Below are 22,570 nucleotides of genomic sequence, written 5' to 3'. Positions count from 1 at the left end.
CTGGGGTGAAAGGTGACACCCAGGTGGTACAGGAGCTCTGGAAAGTGCCGAAACCAGCCCTGGGTGTCGAATCCACTTACCTCGGGACTTCATTCCAATGAAGCGGTTCTCCACGATGTCAATGCGACCCACTCCGTGCTTGCCCCTGAAAAGAAACACGTCACTTGGACTCAGGTGCTGGCACAAAGCTTGAGGACAGAGGCCACCCACTGAGCAGGTGCCCTTGGCTTGGCTGAAGACCTAACTATGGGCATACTGACTCTCAGGCTCTATGTCTCAGCTCACCTGAGCCAGGAAAACAGGCCCAAGTGGAGAGAAGTGGGTAACCTAAGGCCCTGAAAGAGAACGGATTGTCTGGGTCACCCTGGGTGCTCCGCCCGCTACATCTATACTGGGACTTGCTTGACCCTAACCCTCACTGAGGATTTATCTTTCTTTGTCCTAATGCCTGGCTCAGCCAAAGGCCTGCAGCCCCAGCTGGTCCCACCATAGAAGGTGGTGGTAGCCTTGGAACTTTTGTGTTCATGGTTTGTGGATTTAAACCAATACCAATGCCAAACCAATACCCTCGGCTCAGGGCACTCTATGTCTACAAGGCCAACTGCCAGACCTCCAGGTCATGAACTTTAGCTGTGACCATTAGTCACACAGGCCCAGGCCTGTGCTTGCTTGAGATGGCGGTCCTGGGGGTCGCAGGCAGACTGTGGACACTCACGCAACTTCGTTCAGGTACATGAAGAGTTCCAGGGATGTGGTGCGGGTTGTGCCATCTTTGATGTTGGTCACCTTCACAGGGACCCCTGGGGCAGAGAGGGAGGAGAGTGGGCCTTCAGTCTGGGGCTCAGCAGAGCAGCCTGTGCCCACCACCCCACCCTCTCCCTCCACCCACATCGCCTTAAATGGATGTGACAGACATGGAGTCCGAATGACTCCTTCAAAGCCCTGTGCTGGGGGGAGAGAAGGGGCAAGAAAGCCCCCCAGAATGAAAGAGGAAAATGCAATAAAAACGCTCGCCCCCTCCCTCCCATTCTCTCTGCCCCTTTAGCATTTAGGGGCTGTGAAATTGGAACCAGGCCCTGAACTAATTGAATTTCACGCTTCGCCATTGTCTTACCAGTGAGCACCTTCTGTCCCCACCAGCTACCCAGGGGCCGCCTGGCCGAGGTGCAGCCAGACCCTATGAGTACGCACAGGCGTGTGTGCAAGCGCGAGCATGTGTGCGCGCGCGCGCGCACACACACACACACACACACACACACACACACACACACACACACCCCTAAGTAGCTCTCTGCCATGCTTGACAGGTGGATGTGGGCCTCTCTGCCCCAACCTTGTATCCCAGACCTTCAGAAAGCCACCTGATGGGTGGTGAGCTTAGGGTACCCAAGCTCCAGCAGATAGCCTTGAATTCTGGGATGTGTTGTCTGGGGTGGCAGGAGGGAGACAGCCGAAGCTCAGCCAGAGAAGGGCCGTGTTGAGGGGGGTGGTGGGGAGGGGGCAGTGGGTGGGTTTGGGGTTGACTTTGAATAGCAAGGGGCACTTTCTCGAGCGGTGTGAAATGGGTAATAAATGTATTAGAGGGCTAACAAGAGAGCCGTAACAGTGACAAAGAAAAGCTGTTCAAAGTTGGCGGCTAATCCCCCACCCATCTGCCTGGCTCATTACCATGTAGCGAGCCATCGGGTGCCAATCAGGGCTCAATAGCGGCTTTGGAGTCTTTATTAGCCGGGCTCCGTTTGGAGGGGCTCCGCTCAGGGCGATGACAGCCTCACCATTCTTAACCCCCATTTCCAGGGGTTTTATAACTTGGTTGTAAATTGCTATTAAATGTAAGTCTGCCCAATAATGAACCTTAAGCCCCCTCTCCACCCCCTACCCCTCGCCTCTCTCTTTCTCTCCTTCCCTGGTCCTATTATCTATCACCCAACGCTGGGGCCTTGGATGGGGCCTGCCTGGGAGGAGAGGTTGACATTGTTGGTGCTGCCGCCGGAGAAAGCCTCTTAGCTTTTAAAATAGTTAATAATTAGATTAAAACTTCAAATAAATTAACTAGCGAGTGAATGAGGAGTAGGCTGGGGAGGGGGCCTCCCTCCCTCTTTTCAGAGAGCTGGCTCTTCTTCAACTCTGCCTGGGGCTACCCTGCGCCTCCAGGACAGGCTGTTGGAGGCTTGTGCCCGGGACCCTCTGCCACCTCCAGCTTACCTCCCACCCTCTGCCCTCCCAGCTCCCAGAGGTTTGAGGGTCTCGTGGGAGAAGTCTGCAGTGTGGCCTGGCCCATCCTACCATCTGCTCAGAGTAAAGCCCCAGGGAGACTCCTTGCTCCCAACAGAGGGTTCGAGAGGGGACCCAAGACTTCTACTGTGTCTAGGGTCCCACCAAGGTCTCCTTAGTTCCTAGGTAATGTGACTTGTAAAGTGACACAGCCAAAGAGGCACAAAGATGGCCCTGGCAGGTGGACAGCCCCTTGGGAGAGGCTGTGGGTAGAAAGGCCTGTCCTGGTACCACACCCTCACAGTAGCTTCAAGTTATGCTGGGTACCTGCAAACAGCCTTGTCACAGCCTGTTTTACAGGCATGCACACCTCAGCCCCAGAAAGGTGAAGTTCCACAAGATCATAGCAGCCTCCTCCCTCCCCCCATCACTCTGTCTTTCAATTCTGAGGTACATTGGGGAGCGTCTGAGAGTCTCAGAGACCCTCTTGCTGGCGCCCTGGCCTGGTGTCCACTTTGTGGATGGTCCGCCCAGGTCTGGACTGCCTTATACCTCCTCTCTCTCCTGTCAGACCCCATCTCTCCCTCAGGAAGATTGCTTGTGAGCATCTTTTCCTTGTACCTCCACACTCTCTCTCAGCTGGGTTCTAGTCTGATCACCGGGCATGACTGTGTCCAGTTTCTTCCTCTAGGACAAGAGAGAGGAACCAGAGGGGCAGCAACTTTGAGTCCAGGTAACTGGAGACCCCAGACGGCTAAGTCAGGGCGAGCTAAGCTTAATGAGCAGAGTCTTCAGTGTTCCTAAAGCCAGCTTTGCGGCTGACTTCCTGGTGGCAGCATCTGCCTGGATGCCTTCCCTACAGATCTCCTTGCACACTAGGAAAAGAACAGGTTCCCCCATCCCCAACCCCAGGTTATAAATAGGGAAACTGAGGCTCAAGGAAGTAGAGAATGACTTTCAAAAGCCAGCTACTTTGGGATCCAGTGTTAGCGTATGACACTGCGGCTTGGGAACCCCTCCTCCCAAGGCTCACACTGTTGGGAACTTTCAAAGCCCCTGGAAGCCTCTAGCTTCCAGGAATGCAAGGAGTTAGAGGGCCTGGGCCCAGGAACGCAGAGGAACTGAGAGGAACTGAGACCCTTAAAGCCTACCCCTTTCATTCCTGATAGGTGGGCACATACCTTTTTTGAATTCTATCTCAAGGACATCTGGGCTGTTGGGTGCTTTGGCAGGGTCCTGAGTTTTTGTGTAGAGACCCGGAGGTGCTTGATTCTAAAACAGAAAGAAATAGGACTTGGGACATCATGGGCGACACCAAGCAATACACCTGCTTCCTGCAGGTACTTGACCCTCCTTGCCCCTCTCTACGACCACCAGCCCCTGGCACTTCTCCATCAGCCAGAAGTCCCAATGGACTCCCGGTTCCCAGCCAGCCCAGCCTGCCAGGGGCCCGAGAAACAAAGGGCTCAAGAAATCAGACAATTTTTCCCCTCAACTTGATCTCATCTTTTTCTTTGCCGCCCCCACAGCTGGAGGCAGAATAGCAGGAGAGAAGCAAGTCAGGCAGGAAAGAGTGACTTCCACAGGAGCACAGTACACTGGCTTCCCGGAGCTGCACGCACGCACGCGCGCACACTCGAGTCGGTGCCTGGAATTGGGGTTTATTCTGCACTGACCGCAAAGCTAATGACTGTGCGTGACCCCAGCAGGTGCTCGAGCGGGCCGAGCCGTCCCCGGGGTCCCTGAGGTTAATACTCACGGGGAGAAGAGAGAAGAACAAAGCAAAAACCATTTGAAAACACATCAACCTTTATGTATATTTTTCCTTGGGTGCGTTAGAAAATGGGCCTCTCTTCCTTCGGCAGAGGCGGAGGGGCTGCTGGCTGCCCAGGATGTTCTCAAAATTCCCTTGCCTCCAGAGGCTCCAGCTTCCCCTAAGCCCAAGCCTGAAGCCTGGATACTTGCCACCATTAGGATGGGGGCGTGGGGGGTGGGGGAGTGGGGGTGTGGGGGGAGTGGGGGGTGTCTGGGCCTGCCTGCTCAAGTTCGTCCCAGGGGCCTCCTGTCCCCAGCTGCTCTGTCCACCTGCTGATGGCTGGGGACCACAGCCTTTTCATTGCAACCGCGAGCTCATTCATACACCACTGCTCATTTTGGAGATCCAAGCAGCCTTGCCTGCTAGGAACAAATGCTACTATCCCATCTGTGGGGGCAGAAATGGAGGCTGCAGGGAGACACTGAGTTTTGCATGAGCTGTGCTCTACCCTGCCGGCCGCAGACATTCCTGGCCACCCAGCACGTGGGAGGGAAAATCACAAGGCCTCAACAACTGTGGTGAATTTGCTCTGTGGTTTCACAGAAAGGGTCTCATGGAACCCTGGTTGGCCTTGAACTTCTGATCTTCCTGTCCCCTAACTCCCACCTGCTAGGATTACTACCACACGAAACTGTTGTTAGGATGGTGGAAGACATCCCTGAGCCAGATGTCAGGCTGTGACATCTCTTCAGAAAGTGGCTGTATTTCTCTGAGCCTCAGTTCCTGCCTAGGGAAAGGATATGTGCCCTGACTGTCTTAATCTTGAAGTGTTAAGCAAGGCCTGGTGTGAATGGCCACTTGCTGTGAAGGTGGAGAGTCTGCCTTCTAGTGATGGACACTGTGCCTCCCTCTAGAAGGGGCCACAGTATGGTAGTCTGTTCCATTCTGTATTGTGGATCCTCTACCACAGCTTAGGTATGGAGTGACCAAACAAACAGCCTCATTTCCCCGGGCCATCCTGGACTTAACACCAGAAGTATCATATTTCAAGAATCCTTGGTGCCACACACAGTGGTAACATTTACTGTTCCCATTCTACCACTGAACTCCAAGAGATGCTGGGCTAGCAGCCACACCCTCCTAAAGTGCTGTTTGTGTGGGGGACACACAGAGTGACCTTAAAGACAGATCCAGGGAGATGCAAAGGGTCCTTAAGAAACACCCCCAGCAAGAGACCTCCAGGAACCAGAGACATGGCTGGCCCACATCACACCTTCACCCTCTTTCCTGCATCACATGCTGCTTCCCAGCTGCTATGGCAACCTGGGCTGAGATATAGTTAGATGCCTGTGGCTGAGTGTCAAACCATTCATCATGGAACAGACTTCAGAGAAACACCACATTCCCAGACCCTCTCTGGGCAGTGCAACGACTGCCATTGCTTGAGTATAGAAAGACCTGAAGCTGGGCCTTCAGGTGACCAATACAGCCCCTTTTCAGTCACTTCCCTACCTGCCCAGAGCTCGCCACGCTGGCTAAGTCAAACCTTCTAGACCTCTCCTTCCACTATGCCCGACTATGACTGACTGTAGCCACTTCAGTTTTGAATCCGTCCTTTCTCCGGCCACATGCCAAGCAGTAGAGGATGAGTGCCTTGGGAAGGGGACAAGAGGCAGGAAAGGTCCTTAGGACAGGACAAGTTTACATACTCTAAAGCGTTAGCCGGGACTAGGGTGGGCAGCTGACAGCCTGAATTCTGTCAAATAACTAACTAGAAATAAGCCAATGTTTGCTTTGCATTCTGAGCTCGCCGGGTGCCTGCCTTCTTTTTAACTCTCCCTCCTAAAAGCTCAGTTCAAATGACAAATAGTTCACCACTGAGTATCTGGTGCCATTTATCCACCCCAGCAGGAGGGCTCACTTCCAATGTCATCTGGGTAGTATGGAGGAAGAGACAGAGACAGAGAGAGAGGGAGAGGGGAGAGAGGAGAGAGGAGAGAGGAGAGAGGAGAGAGGAGAGAGGTGAGAGGAGAGAGGAGAGGAGAGGGAGAGGGAGAGGGAGAGGGAGAGAGAGAGAGAGAGAGAGAGAGAAAGAGAGAGAGAGAGAGAGAGAGGTGGGAGTTGGTTGGGGCTGGGCAGCAAAAGAAAGCATGAAGCAGGGCCCGTGAAGGAGGGATTGCAGCAAATGGCCCATGAACTAACCCGTGATGTAGAGGCATGATGAATGTGGGGATGGCTTATTCACCCATCAGATATGGCGGCCGGCGGCTGAATGAACTCTTTCACTGTGGGCCGTATGAAGTTAAAGCAAGTAAATTTCTATCTTTCTTCGTATTAGCTGCCTCATTGCCCTTCAATCAGCCCCGGCGGAGGCAGAAAATGGCTCAGCCATCTGCCTCAAACCCTCCCTTCCGCAGACCTCGGGTCTTTTTTGGGGGGAGGGGGGAAGGGCCCCTCAAAGCTCTCAGTGCTCCTCCCCAATGGTGGGGGAGGGCTGGGGGGGGGTGCTGCATGGAGCAGAGGCATCTGGGTGTCGTAGGATGGGGGAAAGCCTCCACGGCCAAGCCAGCATAGAGGACAATGCTGCCAGTTCCCTGGCCAACAGAGAGGGAGCGGCTTGGACTCTCGGTGTCTCTCAGCAGCAGGGCTAGATGTTGTATCTACGCTGCTACCTACCCTAGCCTGTTCCTACTGCTTGATGAGAGGAGACTCGTTGGAGGGTATAAGGCAGTGAGAAGCAGAGTTTGGGGTTCTGATATAGAGTGCTTATCTCTGGCACCTGAGCCCTGGCAGTGACAGTACGCTTGGTGCAGACATGCTAGCCTCGGGACCCAGATCTGCCCATAGCGATGTGGGAATCACACCAAATCTCGTCTCAGGCCCTAAGCTGCTCAAGTGGCTTCAGCTCTGCGCCCCCAGTTCTGAGGTGCCCAATCTGGGGGTGTTGCTTGTCTAGTAAGGATAAAGCCACAGGCTTCCCTGAGAAGGTGGAGGGAGCTGTACTTGGCCAACAGGAGCCTGGCCTGAAAGTACCTAGAAGTGTTGCTCAGTAGTTCAGTTCTGGGCCCCCCTCGGTGTGACTGACTGGCTAATGAGGAGCGGTTGGCCTGAGTGTCATGGGGTCAGCAGAGCATGAACTGGAAAAACCTGTGGCCAGCAGGCAGCAGCCCCATGGGCCCATCAGTCCCCAGGGGAGCGGTGGGGGCAAGGACACCAGCTCTCCCTAGTGACAAGTGTGGGCTCTGGGATGCTATTGCCTCTGCATTGATAGCCAGTCCAGCCTGGTTCTACTGCTGGATGAGCGAAGCTCTGAGCAGACCCAGGACACCTAATCTTAACTGCGGCCTGAAGAGAAAGCAAGCCGCTCATCCCCCTGCCTCTGACCTTGTCCCATCTCATGCTAAGTACTTTCTTCCTTTGTGTAAGATCAGACAGGATGGATGCTGTGGAAAGTATGGGGGTTCGGGGGGGTGCACTGAGAGCCCCGGCTTCAGTTCTTACTCAGCAGCTGCACCAGGGATGACTTACTGCACTGCCTCAGTTTCTCCATCTATAAAATGAGACTTAGCCTGTCAGAATCCAAGAAAAATCAAGGCAGGGAAAAGCCAGAGCCAGGTCTGAGGTCAGACGGCCATCAGTGAGTGACTGGTGGGTAAGCCTGGTGCTGCCAGGGTAGCGATTGAGGGGATGGGGTCAGGAGGGCAGACCTGGGCAGGAAGGTACCCTGGGACCTCAGTATGAGGCTCCTGACCTAAACTGCCCTGTCAATTCTCCTCCAGACGGTCCTCTGATCCCCTGGGCCCAGATGCCCAAATTCTCCCATGTCTTCCAAGCACACTGACCCACCCCAATGCAGCTGCCCAGGGTGTGAGGCTGGGCCAGGAAAAGTGCAGTCATTCCCTTGGGGACAAAGAGGTTTTCCTCCTCCCATGAGTCTTCATCCTGCCCACCCCCACCTCCCACAGTGGGCACGAGGAGACAGTGAAGGGAAGCCCCTGGGGAGAGAAACCTTAAAGTTTGACATGGGTCTGTGGGCCCATCCCGGCCAACCCAGGAGGCTGCCGACAGGCTACATGGGGTCATTGCGTCCTAGCCTCACCCTAATCCAGGCAAAACGCCCCCCCCCCTGTCGCGCCCATAGCTAGTGGGCATAGGCTGGGCCCTCCCACAAGTGCCTTGTCTGCTTAATCACTTCTTTATTGTCTTTCAATCACAGTTTCTCTCTGCCTCCCTGAAATGGTTCCTTCCACCATTCATCTCTACAGCAATTAGAAAAATAACACCAGGGAAAGGGGGGGAGGGTGAGGCGGGGACTGTGCACAGCAAGGAGGGGAGCAGTCGGAGTAGCCCGTGGGGAGAGTTTGAGAGAGCAGATCGCAGAGTTACTTGAGCCCCTTGTGAAATTTCAAATTAGGCCTCGCATCCATCAGATAACATGAGTGGAGAGGGCTACCATAGGCAGCCGACTCCCTGGCAAAGTGGCTTACCTTGGGGTTTTCCAGGATCCCAGCCTCATAGCTGCAGGAGAGAGATGAGTTGAGTCTACAGAATAATATCATGGACACCCCCACCATCCTGTGGATGGCCCACAAGTCCAAAGCACCCACTGCCAAGCCTACCGAGAACACTGAATCACCCCAGTTAGCTGTGGGAACTGCAGGCTGCAAGGAAGAGCTGGGTTCTTCCCCCAACCTCCCCCACCCCCACTGACAAGGCTCGGTCTTGTGGGTACAGCCCCAGGCCTCCACTTATCCTTGAGGGTTTTTAATCCTCTGAGAAGTTGTTCCCAATACCCAGGAAGCAGGCTTGCCAGGTCATTGTGCTGGGCTTGCCTGCACACACGAGCGGAAATGGTAACTCAAGCTCAGGAACAGAAGAGCTGCGCTTTCTCTTTCCCGTTTATTTTATTTTAATTTTCGAGACAGGGTTTCTCTGTGCAGCCCTGGCTGTCCTGGAACTCACTCTGTAGACCAGGCTGGCCTCGAACTCAGAAATCCGCCTGCCTCTGCCTCCCGAGTGCTGGGATTAAAGGTGTGCGCCACCATGCCCGGCTTCCCGTTTATTTTTATTTTATGGGTAGGAGTGTTTGCTTGTGTGTATGTCTGGGTACCACACATTTGCAGTTCCCCTGGAGGCCAGAAGAGGGCACTGAATTCCCTGCCATTACAGATGGAGCCACCGTGTGGGTGCTAGGAGCCAAACCCAGGCCCTCTGCAAGAGCAGCCAGTGCTCTTAAGCACTGGGTTGTCTCCTCAGTACCAGGAGGGGTTGGGCTTACCTGATGTGCATGAGGTTTTCATCCATACTCCAGGGGCTCTTGGGGGTGACAGGGATGGGGATTCCGTGTTGCTACAGGTGAAGGCAAAACGGACAGGGTGAGGTGCCTAGAAGGGCACATGAAGGTCACTCACGCTCCATTGCCTGGGATCCCTCAAGGTGCCAGCTAGCTCCCAACTCTGGTCTCCTCTCCCCTCCTCAGGCTACCAAGGGAAAGAGGGAGGGAGGGAGGGGCTTAACCCCTAGAGGTGCCCTCATTAATCACAAGAGAGTAGAATGCAGGCTGACCTCAGAGTTTCTTCCAGAAGATTTCAGGAGCCTAGGGTGCTAGGAGCAGATGCTTAGGGGCAGGTCCTGGCTAAGCAAGTCTTAGCACCTGTTACTGATATCCTACTATTTCATAAGAGCTGGGGGCGTTAACAGCCTAAATATCTACTGTGTAGCTGTGAGTGGACCACAGAGGCCTGTAGTGCTCTGTGTGGACCAGAGGAGAGGAGGACTATTTGTAGAAGGTTCCACTGCAGGGTTATCTCCTGGGGCCACCCTCCAAGACCTGCGATCAACTCTGTAGACCCTAAAGGGAGACCCAGGTGCACCTCCCCCATTAGTTGTGGCTTGAAGCTATTCGACTTCCAAATGGTCCTCACCATTGCTAAGGAAGATCTGCCCAGATGCCAGACCAGGTAAATGGCTGGTCACCCTCTCTCAGTTTTCAGGGAAAGGAGGAGGTGGCTAGCCCTGTCACCCCTGAGCACAGACACCTCACTGTAACTCCCCATGAACTCTGACCTTTAACTCAGGAAGTAGGCCCAGCTCAGTGGCCAGACAGTTTCTCTCAGGCCCCTCAGGCCTGTGGTTACAGTGGGAACCTTGGCTCCACTGCTACCATTCTCAGACTGTCTCTCTGGGGTAGGTTTGCCCATCCTGCTCATGGGCTGGTACTTAAAATTCTAGAGCTCTCCTCTGGGCGAGGGGTGGAGAGAGTCCTTCATTATAGTCCCAAGCTTAAAGCAATGCTGAAAGAAGAGAGGGCCAGCCCCTTGGGTTGTTCCCTCAGCTAAACATAAAAAAGAAAAAGCAGGCCAGGCGTGGTGGCGCACGCCTTTGATCCCAGCTCTTGGGAGGCAGAGGCAGGCAGATTTCTGAGTTTGAGGCCAGCTTGGTCTACAGAGTGAGTTCCAGGACAGCCAGGACTACATAGAGAAACCCTGTCTCGAAAAACCAAAACCAAAAAAAGAAAAAGAAAAAGAAAAAGAAAAAGAAAAAGAAAAAGAAAAAGAAAAAGCAATGTTGGCAGTTCATGTGGGAATCCCAGCACTTGAGGCTGAGGCAGGAGGATCCCTTTGATGTCAGCTTGGTCTGTGTAGTGAGTCCCTCACTTGGGACAGAGTGAGATCATGTCCCAAAACAAAACACCACCATCCACTACAGCAAAGCCACAGTCGCCCCTAAAGCTTCTGTCCTTTGATTGAAACAGTGCAGGCAGCCAGAATATACTGCATTTCCTAGCTGCTCAGTCCTGAGGGAAGTGTGTCTTCCAAACCTATCCAGAGCCAATGTCCACACTTGCTCTGTGCTCTCCCTGAGTGGGACCAACAGGCCAGGACTGGGACTTTTTGAGACAGTGCTCGTGACAGCTGAGGCCTTGCTGCTGGGCAGCTGAGAAGAACAGCTGGTCAGGACCCTGGAGCTTTTGGTTTTGGGGGTGGTGTGTGATCCTCACCCCAGATATGCTAACAAAATGCAGAGTACAGGACCTCAAGCCCCACTTGACTCTGTCCTGAGCTTCCCAGCCCCAAAGATTCCCAGGGCAACTAGGAATAGAAAGCAACCGCCAGCCAGTGGGGGAGCTGGGGGTGGGGGGGCAGGTAGGGGACGGGGCAGACAGGGAGGGTGGAGCTGGGGGGGGGGAACGGGCACTATTTAGTGCCCACTGTGAAACTCTGGTTTAGCATTGGTTACCTTTAGTAGTGATTTTTTTTGAGGTCAAACCCAGGGACTCACTCGTGTTAAATGAGCATCTACCCTCCAGCCTTCTTTCTCTTTGGAGACAAGACTTCACTGATTGACCCAGGTAGACCCTGAACTCGATCGAGATCCTCCTGCCTCAGCTTTCTCAGGCCTGGGACTGTCTGTCCGTCCGTGGCATTAGGATGTTTCTTTTGCTAATTACTTGTACTCATGATGATGACAGGATAGTTTCGAGCCTTGGGTGGTGGTCAGGGGAGGAACAGAAGCCAAGTAGAGGCTTTGCCCGTGCCTCCGGAGTAGCCTTTGACCCTGGCTACTTAACGGTTTTGAAAGCAGAGATTTTTCAAAGCCCCATTGATTTTTTTCCCTCATCTGTCTCAGATCTTGCCTGGCTGTGAATTTCACACAAAGCCGCCCGGCTGCTTGGCTCTCCTGGTCATTTCCTGGGTGGGCGGCAGCTTTCTGGCTGGATGTGCTAAAGTTTTTCCATAGCCCCAACCTGCTCTATTTATTCCAATAAATCCCAGGAGGAAGGTGGGGATACACATTCTTCTCTGACAAACTTTTCCTGCTCTACAGATTATTCAAGGTGGAAGCTAAGAATCCAAGAAGTGTGTGTGTGTGTGTGTGTGTGTGTGTGTGTGTGTGTGTGTGTAGGGTGGGGGTGACAAAAAGGGAGGGGAGTGGATCACAAATTCTGCTCTGCTGGGAAAAGCCAGGGCTGCTGTCTAGTGGAGCTGGGAGGTACCATGCAGCCTCAGGTTGGCCAGGCCCTAGCTTCCGACTGGACCAGTGAGGGAGCGGGGCCTGAGCACAAGGCTTGTAACTCATTATCCCTAAAGATGGGGCCTGCTTCATATTCTTCTTCATCAAGGAGACAAGGGGGGGAGGAAAAAGACGCCTTGCCAGCCTCCACTCCCTTAATAGCACCACTATTTGCCGATTTGTTTGGTAACATATGGGTTTGCTCTTGTAAACTTGACTCTTAATAATAAAACAACAGATGGTGGAAGAGCCTTTCCTCCCAGCACTCAGGGGCCTAATGGGATGCTGGCGGCTGAGGCAGGGCTGCGTTCCCCACATCCCCGCGTTCCCCGCAGCGTCCCCTACCATGCGGCACCTTGGCTGCAGCGCACTTGCACAGCTAGCCCCGGTGACTGCTATTTAAAAACCTGAGCAATTTTCTGGTGTGTGCACAGACTTGCTTTTCCCCCCGTCTGATTGATTGAGGCTGTTTGTCAAATGCTGCCATCGAGTCGCTAAAAAGAAAGGTGCCCTGGAGAGCAGCTAAGGATCTTGATGTAAAACTTCTAATATGTTTTATTGCAACTTGTATTTCAAAAAAAAAAAAAAAAAAGGCAGGCGCCACAAAAGGCTTTGTTTGACACTGTCCTGGGAGCTTCTACTAGCTCCAGGGAAAGCACTGGGGGACAGCTAGTAGCCAGGTAATTGAGGTGCAGAGAACAGCTTCTCTGCTCAGGGTCCCTCTTCCTGGCAGCCTCTTGGGGACCCACAACTATGCAGGGCAGAAGTGGCACGAAGAATTCTTATTTCCCTTAGAACAAGAGCAGGCATCCCGGTGCCTCCCCGCTCAGCAAACTGAGGTCTCTCAGAAATGCTCGCCTAAGAAATGGACCATGCATCTCCGAAAGGCTGAAATGGGAGAGAGCTGCTTCGGGAAGGGGTTCTATCTTGTATCATATGGGGATCAGTTTGCCCTTATGCCACAGGCCTCAAAAGTCCCACAGAGGCAGAGATGTACCTTTGCATACTCCATCAGATCATTTCGGCCCTTGAACCGGTTGTAAAACTCAGGCATCCTCCAGGGAGCGATGACCTGCAGACAGGACAAAGGGGTCAGGATCTCGGAGAGCCCAGACACACACACACACACACACACACACACACACACACACACACACACACACCCCTTTGGCGTAAGAACAAGGAGTCTCTTGCTGTGTCCCTCAGAAGAGTCAATCCATGGGGGAATGCTTAAGGAGACTAAGGAAACACTATTGGGTTGTAGAAAGGCCTGCTCTATGGACAAATGGCTGTGCATCCTTCCTGGCCTCAGTTTCTCCAGCTGAGACCAGAGTGTCTGAAGGAAATGAGCTTCATGGCTCAGCGACCCCTGGTGAACTGAACTGGGGTGGGAGAGAGATAAGTTGAGCTTCCTTTGTTGCAGTCCCTCTGTGGAGCTGTAGTGGTTAGGGGAGGGGGGTAACTGAGGAAGAATCCCAGCCACGCTTATTCCTCTTGGGCCTCGCAGGCCTGCGGGGTTAGGGACAGGTCTTGGAGAAGCAGAACTCAACAGATTATCCAGTGCAATGTCACTGGTGTGGTGGACATGGTGGGGTGGGGTGGTACTGGGTGCTTCTCATCCCTGAGTCCTTTAATCAAGCCCAGCCCTGAGAGCATTCCACGTTCGGCTGGGCTCCCAGAGACCAACTAGCTGGGGCCCTTGCCCCTAGGCCACCACAGCCCCTGGGTGTGGCCTCTGTAAATGGAGACCCCGAAAATAGTTATTGCAGCCTCTACAAGTGACCGTGGGAACTAGAAGCAGAGGTAGAAGGAGGGGCTCTGCCAAAGGCCCTGCATCGCAGCTACTGTGCTGGGTGCCTTCGGAGGCCTGGCCTGCAGAGGTCAAATGTATCAGAACTCATTACTGCTCACTTCCAGGCCAGTTCCGTCCCCAGGCTGGGGACAGCTGGCAATCCATGCAAGGGACAGGGAAAGATGTGCTACGGAGAGGAAGAAGCCCAGGGGGCTGGAAAAGGATTAGGCCTCCTGGGGTTACCAAGGAGCTCCAATTGAGGCTGCGCAACCAGATGCAGCCACTCCGGTAAGACTGGGTTTGGCGAATCAGTACCCAAAGAAGACAAAACCCTCTTTAGCAGTTTGGGAAAAGCCGATTCCATGTTGGATAACTTCTTGGATACATGGGGTTCAATAAAATATTAAATGAAATTCTCTCTCTCTCTCCTTGTTTTTTTTTTTTTGGTTTCTCTAGACAGGGTTTCTCTGTGTAGCCCTGGCTGTCCTGGGACTCACTCTGTAGACCAGGCTGGCCTCGAACTCAGAAATCTGCCTGCCTCTGCCTCCCGAGTGATGGGATTAAAGGCGTGTGCCACCACTGCCTGGTTCGCCTTGTTTTTTGAGATAGGATCTTGGCTGGCCTGGAACTTACTATATAGACCAGGCTGGCCTTTAACTCATAGCGATCTACCTTCCTCTGCCTCCTAACTGCTAGAAGTAAATGTGTGTATCATTATGCCCAGTTTTTATTTTATTTTCTTAAACTGAGGCAACTAGAAAAATCGCCATGTTCCCTGGGGGTGGTGTCTGCGGCCTGCAAGGTATTGACACTCAGCAAACACTGAAGGAATGAATGAGGGAATAAATGAATGGATGGAGAGAGAAGCAGACAGAGGCCCTAGGCCAGTCAAGCTGGAGGGTGACCAGAGACGACAGGCTGGTCCATACTCACTTGTACACCGCAGGGGACATGCCAAAGGCAGGGACAGTCAATTACTGAGACATGGAGGAGGTCATCCACAAACATCCAGAAAGGGGTCAGAATGCAACAGCAAGAGACTGAGTCTCAGAGCTGTTCTGGCCTGCACCCAGGGAATACCAAAGATACCAATGGCTCCCAGGCGCCCAGACTGCCCCTCCAGGAAGAGAGGATGTCTAGGAAGACTGTGACCTTCAGAGAAACTGCCACCACCAGTCTACTGGTGTTCTTTAGGAGCCATGGGCACCATAGAGTGACACAGAGAAGAGTCAACAGCATAAGGACCCTGCCCTTGTCACTGGACGTCCACGTCCTTCTCGCACCGTCCACCGGGTAAGGAGTAACATCTTACCTTAATCTGGGGTGCCAGTGAATAGCAGGTGAGCTCAAAGCGGACCTGGTCATTCCCCTGGAATGGAAGATAAGGGTATATTAGAGTTACAGGATGGATGGATCACAAAAGAATAGAGGACAAATGGCAGCGGCTTTCCTCTCTCTCTGACATTTGTTATTTATCTTCTTTTAAGGACAGAGACCAAAGAAGCAGATACTGCTCCCTGGGAGGGGCAAGGGCTGGCACCCAGGGCATCCCAGATCAGAGCTTCCCCGAGGGGCACTCAGCACACCTCGGTGCTCAGGAAGCATGTATGTGGTGGAAGGAAGGCCGGCACACTAGATGGCACCGAGGCTGCCGGCAAAGCACAGGCACGTAAAAAGGCATGTCTGTGAGGGTGTGCACTATCGGGGGCACCGTGTGTACATGTATGCACAGTCCAGGCGGTGCATGTAGGAGTGTGCTCCTCTGGGGTTGGTGACCTGAATTCAGGAGACTCCAAGTAGGAAAACATGGGCCCCTCAGCTGCCCCAGCCACGTGCTTTGATCTTCTACACCCACAGAGTGGTGATTCCAGTTGTTCCCTGGGCCCCCGTTTCCCCAATTTTATAGTGCCTGTCTGGGGGCAGGGGCAGAACTAAGTCACCTAGAAGGGCCTTCTGCTTTCGGCCTCTCTCTACACAAACAGGAGACTGAGGCTCAGAAAGCCACAGTGTTACAAGGCAAACAGATGGGTGTCCCCTTGGGGCAGGGCTAGACCCCCAACCATGGGCCTCAGCACCCTTAGACACATCTCTTAGTCTGTATATGGCCATCCTGAGCACTCCCATAAGACAAGAGGAGAAGGGGCAGGGTGGGCACAGGCTGCCAGGGATGCCGTCTCCTCCGGGTTGCCCGTTCTGCCACTCACAGAGAGGGAGGCTCAGGCACTGTGAAATAATAGAGGCCCCTTTCGCCTACTGTGAAAACTGCATGGACGCAGCCAGGCAGCGGTGGGAATAACATGTTATTTTCCAGAGTCTTGTCAGGTGGTGTGGAAAGCCTGGTACCAGCCCCTCCCCAACGGAGCCAGGAGCTGTGGAGAGCTGCTGTCTGTAAGCCTCTCGGACACAGGGCACCACAGCCAACCCCTCTAGTCAGTCCCCACACTGGCTACCTCCTATTACTATCATAAGGGCAGTCACAGGGGCCAGGGGACTAGAGATGAGGAGCCCAGGGTCACACAGGCATCACATCCATCCTGAGCAGGCAGTGAGCTCATCTCCATGGGTAGGGCTGCCCACAGGGTGGGGCTGCGCTGTTCCCATCAAGGTGGGACACTGAGGCAGAGGTGTGGAGAGCAGCGTTTTCTCTGGGATCCACACACCAGAACATTCTAGCGCAAAGCTGACTCTTAGATTTTTGCTGTACATGGCCAAGTGCTACCTGGCCTGCCCACTCTTTCCCCACGGCTTCAAGTTTCGCCAACACAAAAGGCAGCCTGTGCCTCCCGAGCCAGGCCCGACTGGACTGGTGTCTGCTGACCCAGACACAGCAGGGGGATGGACACCCATCTGTTTAGAGAGAACCTGGAAAAGCTGGACAAACAGGCTTTCTTGATTCAAAGTCTGTCCCAGGCAAGAGCCTAGGGCCTCCGAGTTCCCTTTATCAACCCTGCAAGGGACTCCCGAGCCAGGGCAGCTCCTAGTAACATGCCTAGGTAGGGGATGGGGAGACGGACACTGTCAAGTCACACACATGTCCACACACACATGTGTACATTGCGTGTACCATGGTGAGCACCCATGGGAATGGGAGGGTAGGGAAGGGGGGGCACCTTCCATCTGCCCTGGGATAGCCCTGCAGATGGTGCCATTTACAAAAATACCCCTGCACCCCCGGTGTCTTCGGCTCACATTTCCAGTCTTTTCTTTCAAATCTAGAGGGTGGGGAACTCGTGCTCTGTGCATCTCACAGTGGAGCGACCAAGGATATGAAAGATGGCTTTGTAAATGATGCTCCCTGGTTTGGGCCGCTGGGAGGAGAGAGTGCCACCTTGTCCCTGGGCTGTTGCACAGGCTGTGCCTGCAGCCTGGGCTACACTGCCTTACAGTGTCATTGGCTAACTCTTGCCCTTCTTCCAGAATGTTTGACACATCCTGCCAGCGCCCCTGCTGGCTCAGTGTCTCTCAGTCCCACAGCGCCACCATCTGGCTGCACCATGGCCTGGCATACAAGAGTCATGGTGGACATGTAAAATCTCAGTGTTGGGGCTGGAGAGATGGATCAGCTATTAAGAGCACTTGCTGCTCTTGCAGAGGACACGAGTTCTTCTGCACCTACATGGTGGCTCACAACTATCCGTAACCCAGTTCCAAGGGATCCAATGCTTTCTTCTGACCTCTGTGGGTTAATTCACACATGTAGCACACACATCACCTAGGCACACACACAAACACACAAGATAGATAGATAGATAGATAGATAGATAGATAGATAGATAGATAATATTGTAAAGACTCCAAATAAGGAGAAGCTAAGGCAGAATGATGGCAAGTTCAAGACCAGCCTGGGGCACACAGTGAGACCACTGAAAACAAGGAGCCTGGCTAAGCCTTTAAATTCCAGCCTTCAGAAGACAGGCAGGGGCATCTGAGCTTTAGGCCAGGCTGGTCTACATAGCAAGTTCCGGGCTATAAGAACCACCCCAGGCCTTGGCTCCCAGACCATCCAGGTCAAGATAACTACAGGCATATCACCAACCTTCCGCAAAGGCCAGAGACTCAATCTTGAGGTTACCCAAGGCCCTCTCTGCTCTGACGTCCCAGTAGCCTGCGTACACCTTGGCTGTGGAGTCCCCCCTTCCTCAGCGGGACTTTGCCAATCTCTTGCTGGGACCTGCCTTCAGCATTTCCTCATCCCCCAGCCTGGCTCTGCCTCTCCGTCACCATCTCCACCATTCTCTTGGGACAACTGCTTCTCACATGTGCAGTCACCAGTGTGTGCTCCAGGCAGTCAGACACTGCATCTAAGTGCTGATCCCCAGCCTGGGCCCAGGACCTCTCCAGGTCTCCTCTCATTCCCCATTACTTAGATAGACACTGTCTCCTGGGACCGTGGGCTCAGGAAAGAGGTGGAGTGTGTGTCACTTGGAGCCATGTACATGTGGAGACAGGCATAGGAGTATCCCTAAGGACACACAGACCAGGGACAGCAGAGCCAAAGTGGTGCTGGCTCCTGGCGGTCTCCCTGGTCTTCTTGCTGCTCAGGGGCCCTGAGATATTTCAAGTTGGACGGTCTACCCTATAAAAAGTGGGGTCCTGCCAGACTCAATCAAAGCAGCTGTGGGACCCGTGTGGAAAGATCTAGAGCCCTGTGAGTGAAGCCCTGTAAAACTGCTGCAGTCATCAACATCATCATCTGGTGCCCATGCTTCCTCAAACATAAGCCTCTGGTGCCCTCTAGTGGCCATATATGCATATAGCACAGCGAGTAGCCACTGTACAGCAGCTAGCTGGCTTGTCTGTGGCTGGCTGGGCTCTGCCTCACTCAAGACAGAATCAAAAAGAAGTACAGCTCTTTGTTGTACCCAGCTGATTGCCATGGGATGGACCTTCAGAGTCCTGACTCCGGCTTCGGCCAGCATGCCTCCCAAGGTGGGGAGTTCACCGCTGCCAGTTCGGCTCATTTGGAAAGATGCAGTGCCTCAGAGGTTTATTCTGCCGACGCTTGTTCTTAATGACCTGTGTCCTCACCCATCTCCCAAATGGTCCAGGAGCTGGGTGTCAGTTTCACTTTCGATGGCGACACTGGGGCATGCTAGCAGAGCTGAGTGCACAACTCTGAGCCCCAGGTCTGACCTTCTTCCACCTTTGCCACCATGGCTGTCTTCGGGAAGGTGGTACACACTGGAGCCTCATTTGGTCTCCTAGCATGCAACTAAGCAGACTGGGTACCAGAGGAAACTCCTCCAGGGTGGGAAGATGGCTGACCAGTCTCCCCCATTTTACAGCTACTACTCAGGAGAGCTGCTGGCCAATATGCTTTGGGGGAGAACTGCCCAAGCTGGGCTCAGACTCTGCTGTCTCTCCCATAGCTACTCTGTGTCCTCATGGGCCATTTGTTGCCACAGCCTCTTGCCTGAGAGACACTGATCCCTGGTTCTGCACTAAGTCTACCTGTGTTCATCCCCAGAGTACAGACATCATGAAGACAGGGTAGTCTTTCTCCTGTCCCCTGCTCCAAAGCTCCTGGCCCCCGTCCTTCTGTAGTCTTATCAGGTGCCATTCTATTGGGCTTCCCAAGGGCATGCGATAGACTTAAGGGACTCAATTATGTCTGTGACCAGGAGGCACCCTACCCTTGACGCTCCTGCCACAAGCCAGCTGAACAGAATCTAAGACGATGAAGGTGCCCAAGCTTCCACAAACACCCAGTGCCATCCTGGTCATTGGCTATTTCTGGGACCACCCTCAGGTGAGCTCTTTGACGTCAGCCTTAGCTGCATGTCTCCTGTACCTGCATCATCACCAGCCCCATACAGCAAGGTGGTAAGCCTTGTGGGTTACGGGCGGCAGGATGGTTAGGCATGTCCTGTCTCAGACTGCTATCATGGCACCCACTAAATTTGATGGCCCACTCTTTGGAGTTATCAATGCAATTAGGAGCCCTGCCTATCCCCATGGGGTCCTCTTCAGCCTGTGTTGCACATGTGCTAAGGTGATCCTCAAAGCTAGGTGCCACGGCCAGGTGTGGTGGTATAACCCTTTAGTCCGAGAACTGGGGAGTCAGAGTCAGACAAATCTCTGAGTTTCGGGCTAGCCTGGTCTATAGAGAGATTTCCAGGACAGCCATGGCTATAGAGAGAGACACTGTCTTAAAAAAAAAAAAGAGTCAAGTCCCCAGATCTCTGAATGTGACTTTGTTTGGTCTTCACAGAAGGAGTGGATTTCAGAGAGGGCATTAAGGTGTCTGTTATCTGGGAAGGCAGCTTTCAAGGAAAGGAGATAGGAACAGACATCACAAAGACACCGGAGCACCACTGAGGCCTCTACAAGCAAAGGAACAAGTCCCTGGGGCTGCTGGGAGGGCAGTTTCAAACACAGCCCTCTGGGCCTTTGGAAGGAGCAGGCTATACGGTGTCCTTAGAATCCTGGCTCTCCAACTCTTTTTAGCTCTTTGTATTTTATCCCATGGTGACATATGCTGTGACTTTATCTGGGGCATGTGTAACCTGGTCTACCAAGCAGGTGACAAGGCTTCCACTGGGAGCCCAGCACAGACGATTCAGCATGCAGATGGAAGGGACCACCATTGTTCAGGCAGCCCAGCCTTCATCCTGGCCCACTCTGGGATCCTCAGCAGCCTGCTCTCCCTCCCCTCCTATAGTCACCAGATCTGCCCAGCCATCCATAGCCTTACCTTTCCCGTGGCGCCGTGAGACACATACTTGGCCCCTTCACGCTGGGCAATCTCCACCTGTCTGCGAGCTATGCAAGGCCTGGCGAGAGAGGTGCCCAGGAGATAGCGGTCCTCGTAGAGTGCACTGGACTGGACAGCAGGCCAGATGAACTCTTCCACAAATTCCTTGCTCACATCCTCAATGAACACCTAAAGGGAGAGCAGCTATGAGAAAGAGCCTAGCAAGGAGTGGGGTCCAAAGGGAATACAAGGAGCCCTTAGCCATACCAATAGCCATATAAGCTCAGAACAGGCTATGCCTGCCTTTCCTTCTGCGCTGTAGTATATATCACTAATTCATTCTAGCCAACCGTACTGTTACTCTCCCTTCTGCACTCATGGCAGACATTACTAGTCAATCCCAATAGCCCATCTAGCATCCTTCCCAATAGCCCATCTAGCATCCTTCCCAATAGGACAGAACTCTGGTGTCCCCTAAGATCTCAAACAGAAGCTATCAACTAGAGGTGAAATTCCCTTGAAGGGACTTGGCGGTAACTGCAGATATCATTGTCACAATGGCTAGATTCAGTGAGGAAAGAGCTTGGAGCAGCAAGAACGTAAAGCCAGGGACTCTGCTGAGCATTCTAAATATCCAGACCAAGCTGCTGTGTGTGAATTCTGAGACCCCAGTCAGTCCTGAGGAAGGAAGACCCTTCTAGAGAGACCAGTGAGAGCCAATTGTATTGGGGCTGGAGAGGTGGCTCAGCTGCTAAGAGCGCCAGCTGGTTGTGTAGAGGACCCGGCTCTGATTCCCAGCACCCACGTGGTGGCTCACAACCATCTATAACTGCAGTTCTAGGGGTTTCAACACCACCTTCTGATGTCTTCAGGCACCAGGTACGCACACAGTATACAGACATAATGCACCCATACATATAATAAAATTTGAAGTATATAACACACTGCATCACGCACTGGGGTGCTACTCGCTATTTTAGTTAAGGATGCTTTCATATAGGCAACAGGAAAGTTACGGTGGAGGGGGTGGGCTGGAGAGATGGCTCAGTGGTTAAGAGCACTGTCTGCTGAGGTCCTGAGTTTAATTCCCAGCAACCACATGGTGGCTCACAACCATCTGTAAGGGGGATCCGATACCCTTTTCTGAGTATGCTGGAAGACAGATTACTCGTTTACATAAAAATAAAGAAATAAATATATATTTTAAAAGTAATAATGGGTAAAACCAAATGTTCCAAGCAAGCAGACTCAATACAGACATACGGAGTGCTGGCGAGACCAAAGGAACGAAGGAGTAAGAGGCAGCACACAGAGTCCCTGTGCAGACAGTGGCTCAAGCTCACCCCTGTCCGTGCCCTCAACAGTGTTTTCCCTCAGCCTAGATAGGGATGAGGCAGCCCTCCCCTGAGCCCCTCATGCACAGAGGGAAATTCTCCTTCCAGGTTCTGGCCAGCGCGTGACTTGGGCCTGTGACTCTCGCTCCCCAATGCCCCTTCTGACATGTTTGTGGAGCCTTGCAGTGTCAAGCAACTGCCGGTGACCTGCAGAGGGATCAGTTCTGACCAGGCGGGTGGGCTAGCCTTTTGTACCTCTGGAGTATCTCCTATTCTCTCCCCAAGTGAAAGGGTTCAAGTGTGAAGCTCACTGCAGTAGGAGCAGTCCACAGATGGCACTGAGGGGTCGTGTGAGTGGGACCATCTGTGACTCACCTTCCCTATTGCTTACACCCATCAGGGAGTCCTGATGTCTGTTAAAAGGATGGAAGGACAGACAGTTGAAAGAGGGATGCACAGGTAAGTGGATGATGGGTAGATGTGGGAGAGAATGGAAAAGAGAACAGAAAGACAAAAGAGGGGCAGACAGACCAAAAGATGAATGGGGGTTGAACGGACGGATGATAGACAGAGGCGTGGATGGACCGATGGGTGGATAGATGGGTCGGTAGGTTAGTAGGTAAGTAGATGGATGACTGGGTAGATGGGTAGGTAGGTTAGTAGGTAAGTAGAATGGTGGGCAGGTGAGCAGACAGGCAGACGAATAGATGTCGGGTGGTGCACATCTATCTGAAAGCAGCATATTTGACCCTGCCCTCCTGGAGGGG

At 53.2% G+C, this 22,570-nt stretch overlaps 1 protein-coding gene across 1 annotated transcript in view; it reads right to left on the bottom strand.

The window, feature by feature from the left end:
• Ass1 (argininosuccinate synthetase 1) overlaps positions 1 to 22,570 on the bottom strand; it is a 50,401-nt gene that overhangs the window by 19,038 nt on the left and 8,793 nt on the right. Inside the window, exons 5-12 of the mRNA NM_007494.3 lie at positions 20,470 to 20,658; positions 15,088 to 15,144; positions 12,981 to 13,055; positions 9,249 to 9,319; positions 8,458 to 8,488; positions 3,396 to 3,486; positions 716 to 800; positions 81 to 145 (exon numbers count right to left, since the gene is read on the bottom strand). Coding sequence (NP_031520.1) covers positions 81 to 145; positions 716 to 800; positions 3,396 to 3,486; positions 8,458 to 8,488; positions 9,249 to 9,319; positions 12,981 to 13,055; positions 15,088 to 15,144; positions 20,470 to 20,658 — 664 coding nt within the window. The remainder of the gene's footprint in view (positions 1 to 80; positions 146 to 715; positions 801 to 3,395; positions 3,487 to 8,457; positions 8,489 to 9,248; positions 9,320 to 12,980; positions 13,056 to 15,087; positions 15,145 to 20,469; positions 20,659 to 22,570) is intronic.

The sequence above is a fragment of the Mus musculus genome, chromosome 2, assembly GCF_000001635.26.
Source record: "Mus musculus strain C57BL/6J chromosome 2, GRCm38.p6 C57BL/6J".
Classification (NCBI taxonomy): domain Eukaryota; kingdom Metazoa; phylum Chordata; class Mammalia; order Rodentia; family Muridae; genus Mus; species Mus musculus.
Note: the sequence above shows the minus strand (reverse complement) of the source record. Positions and strands in the feature narration are given on the sequence as shown.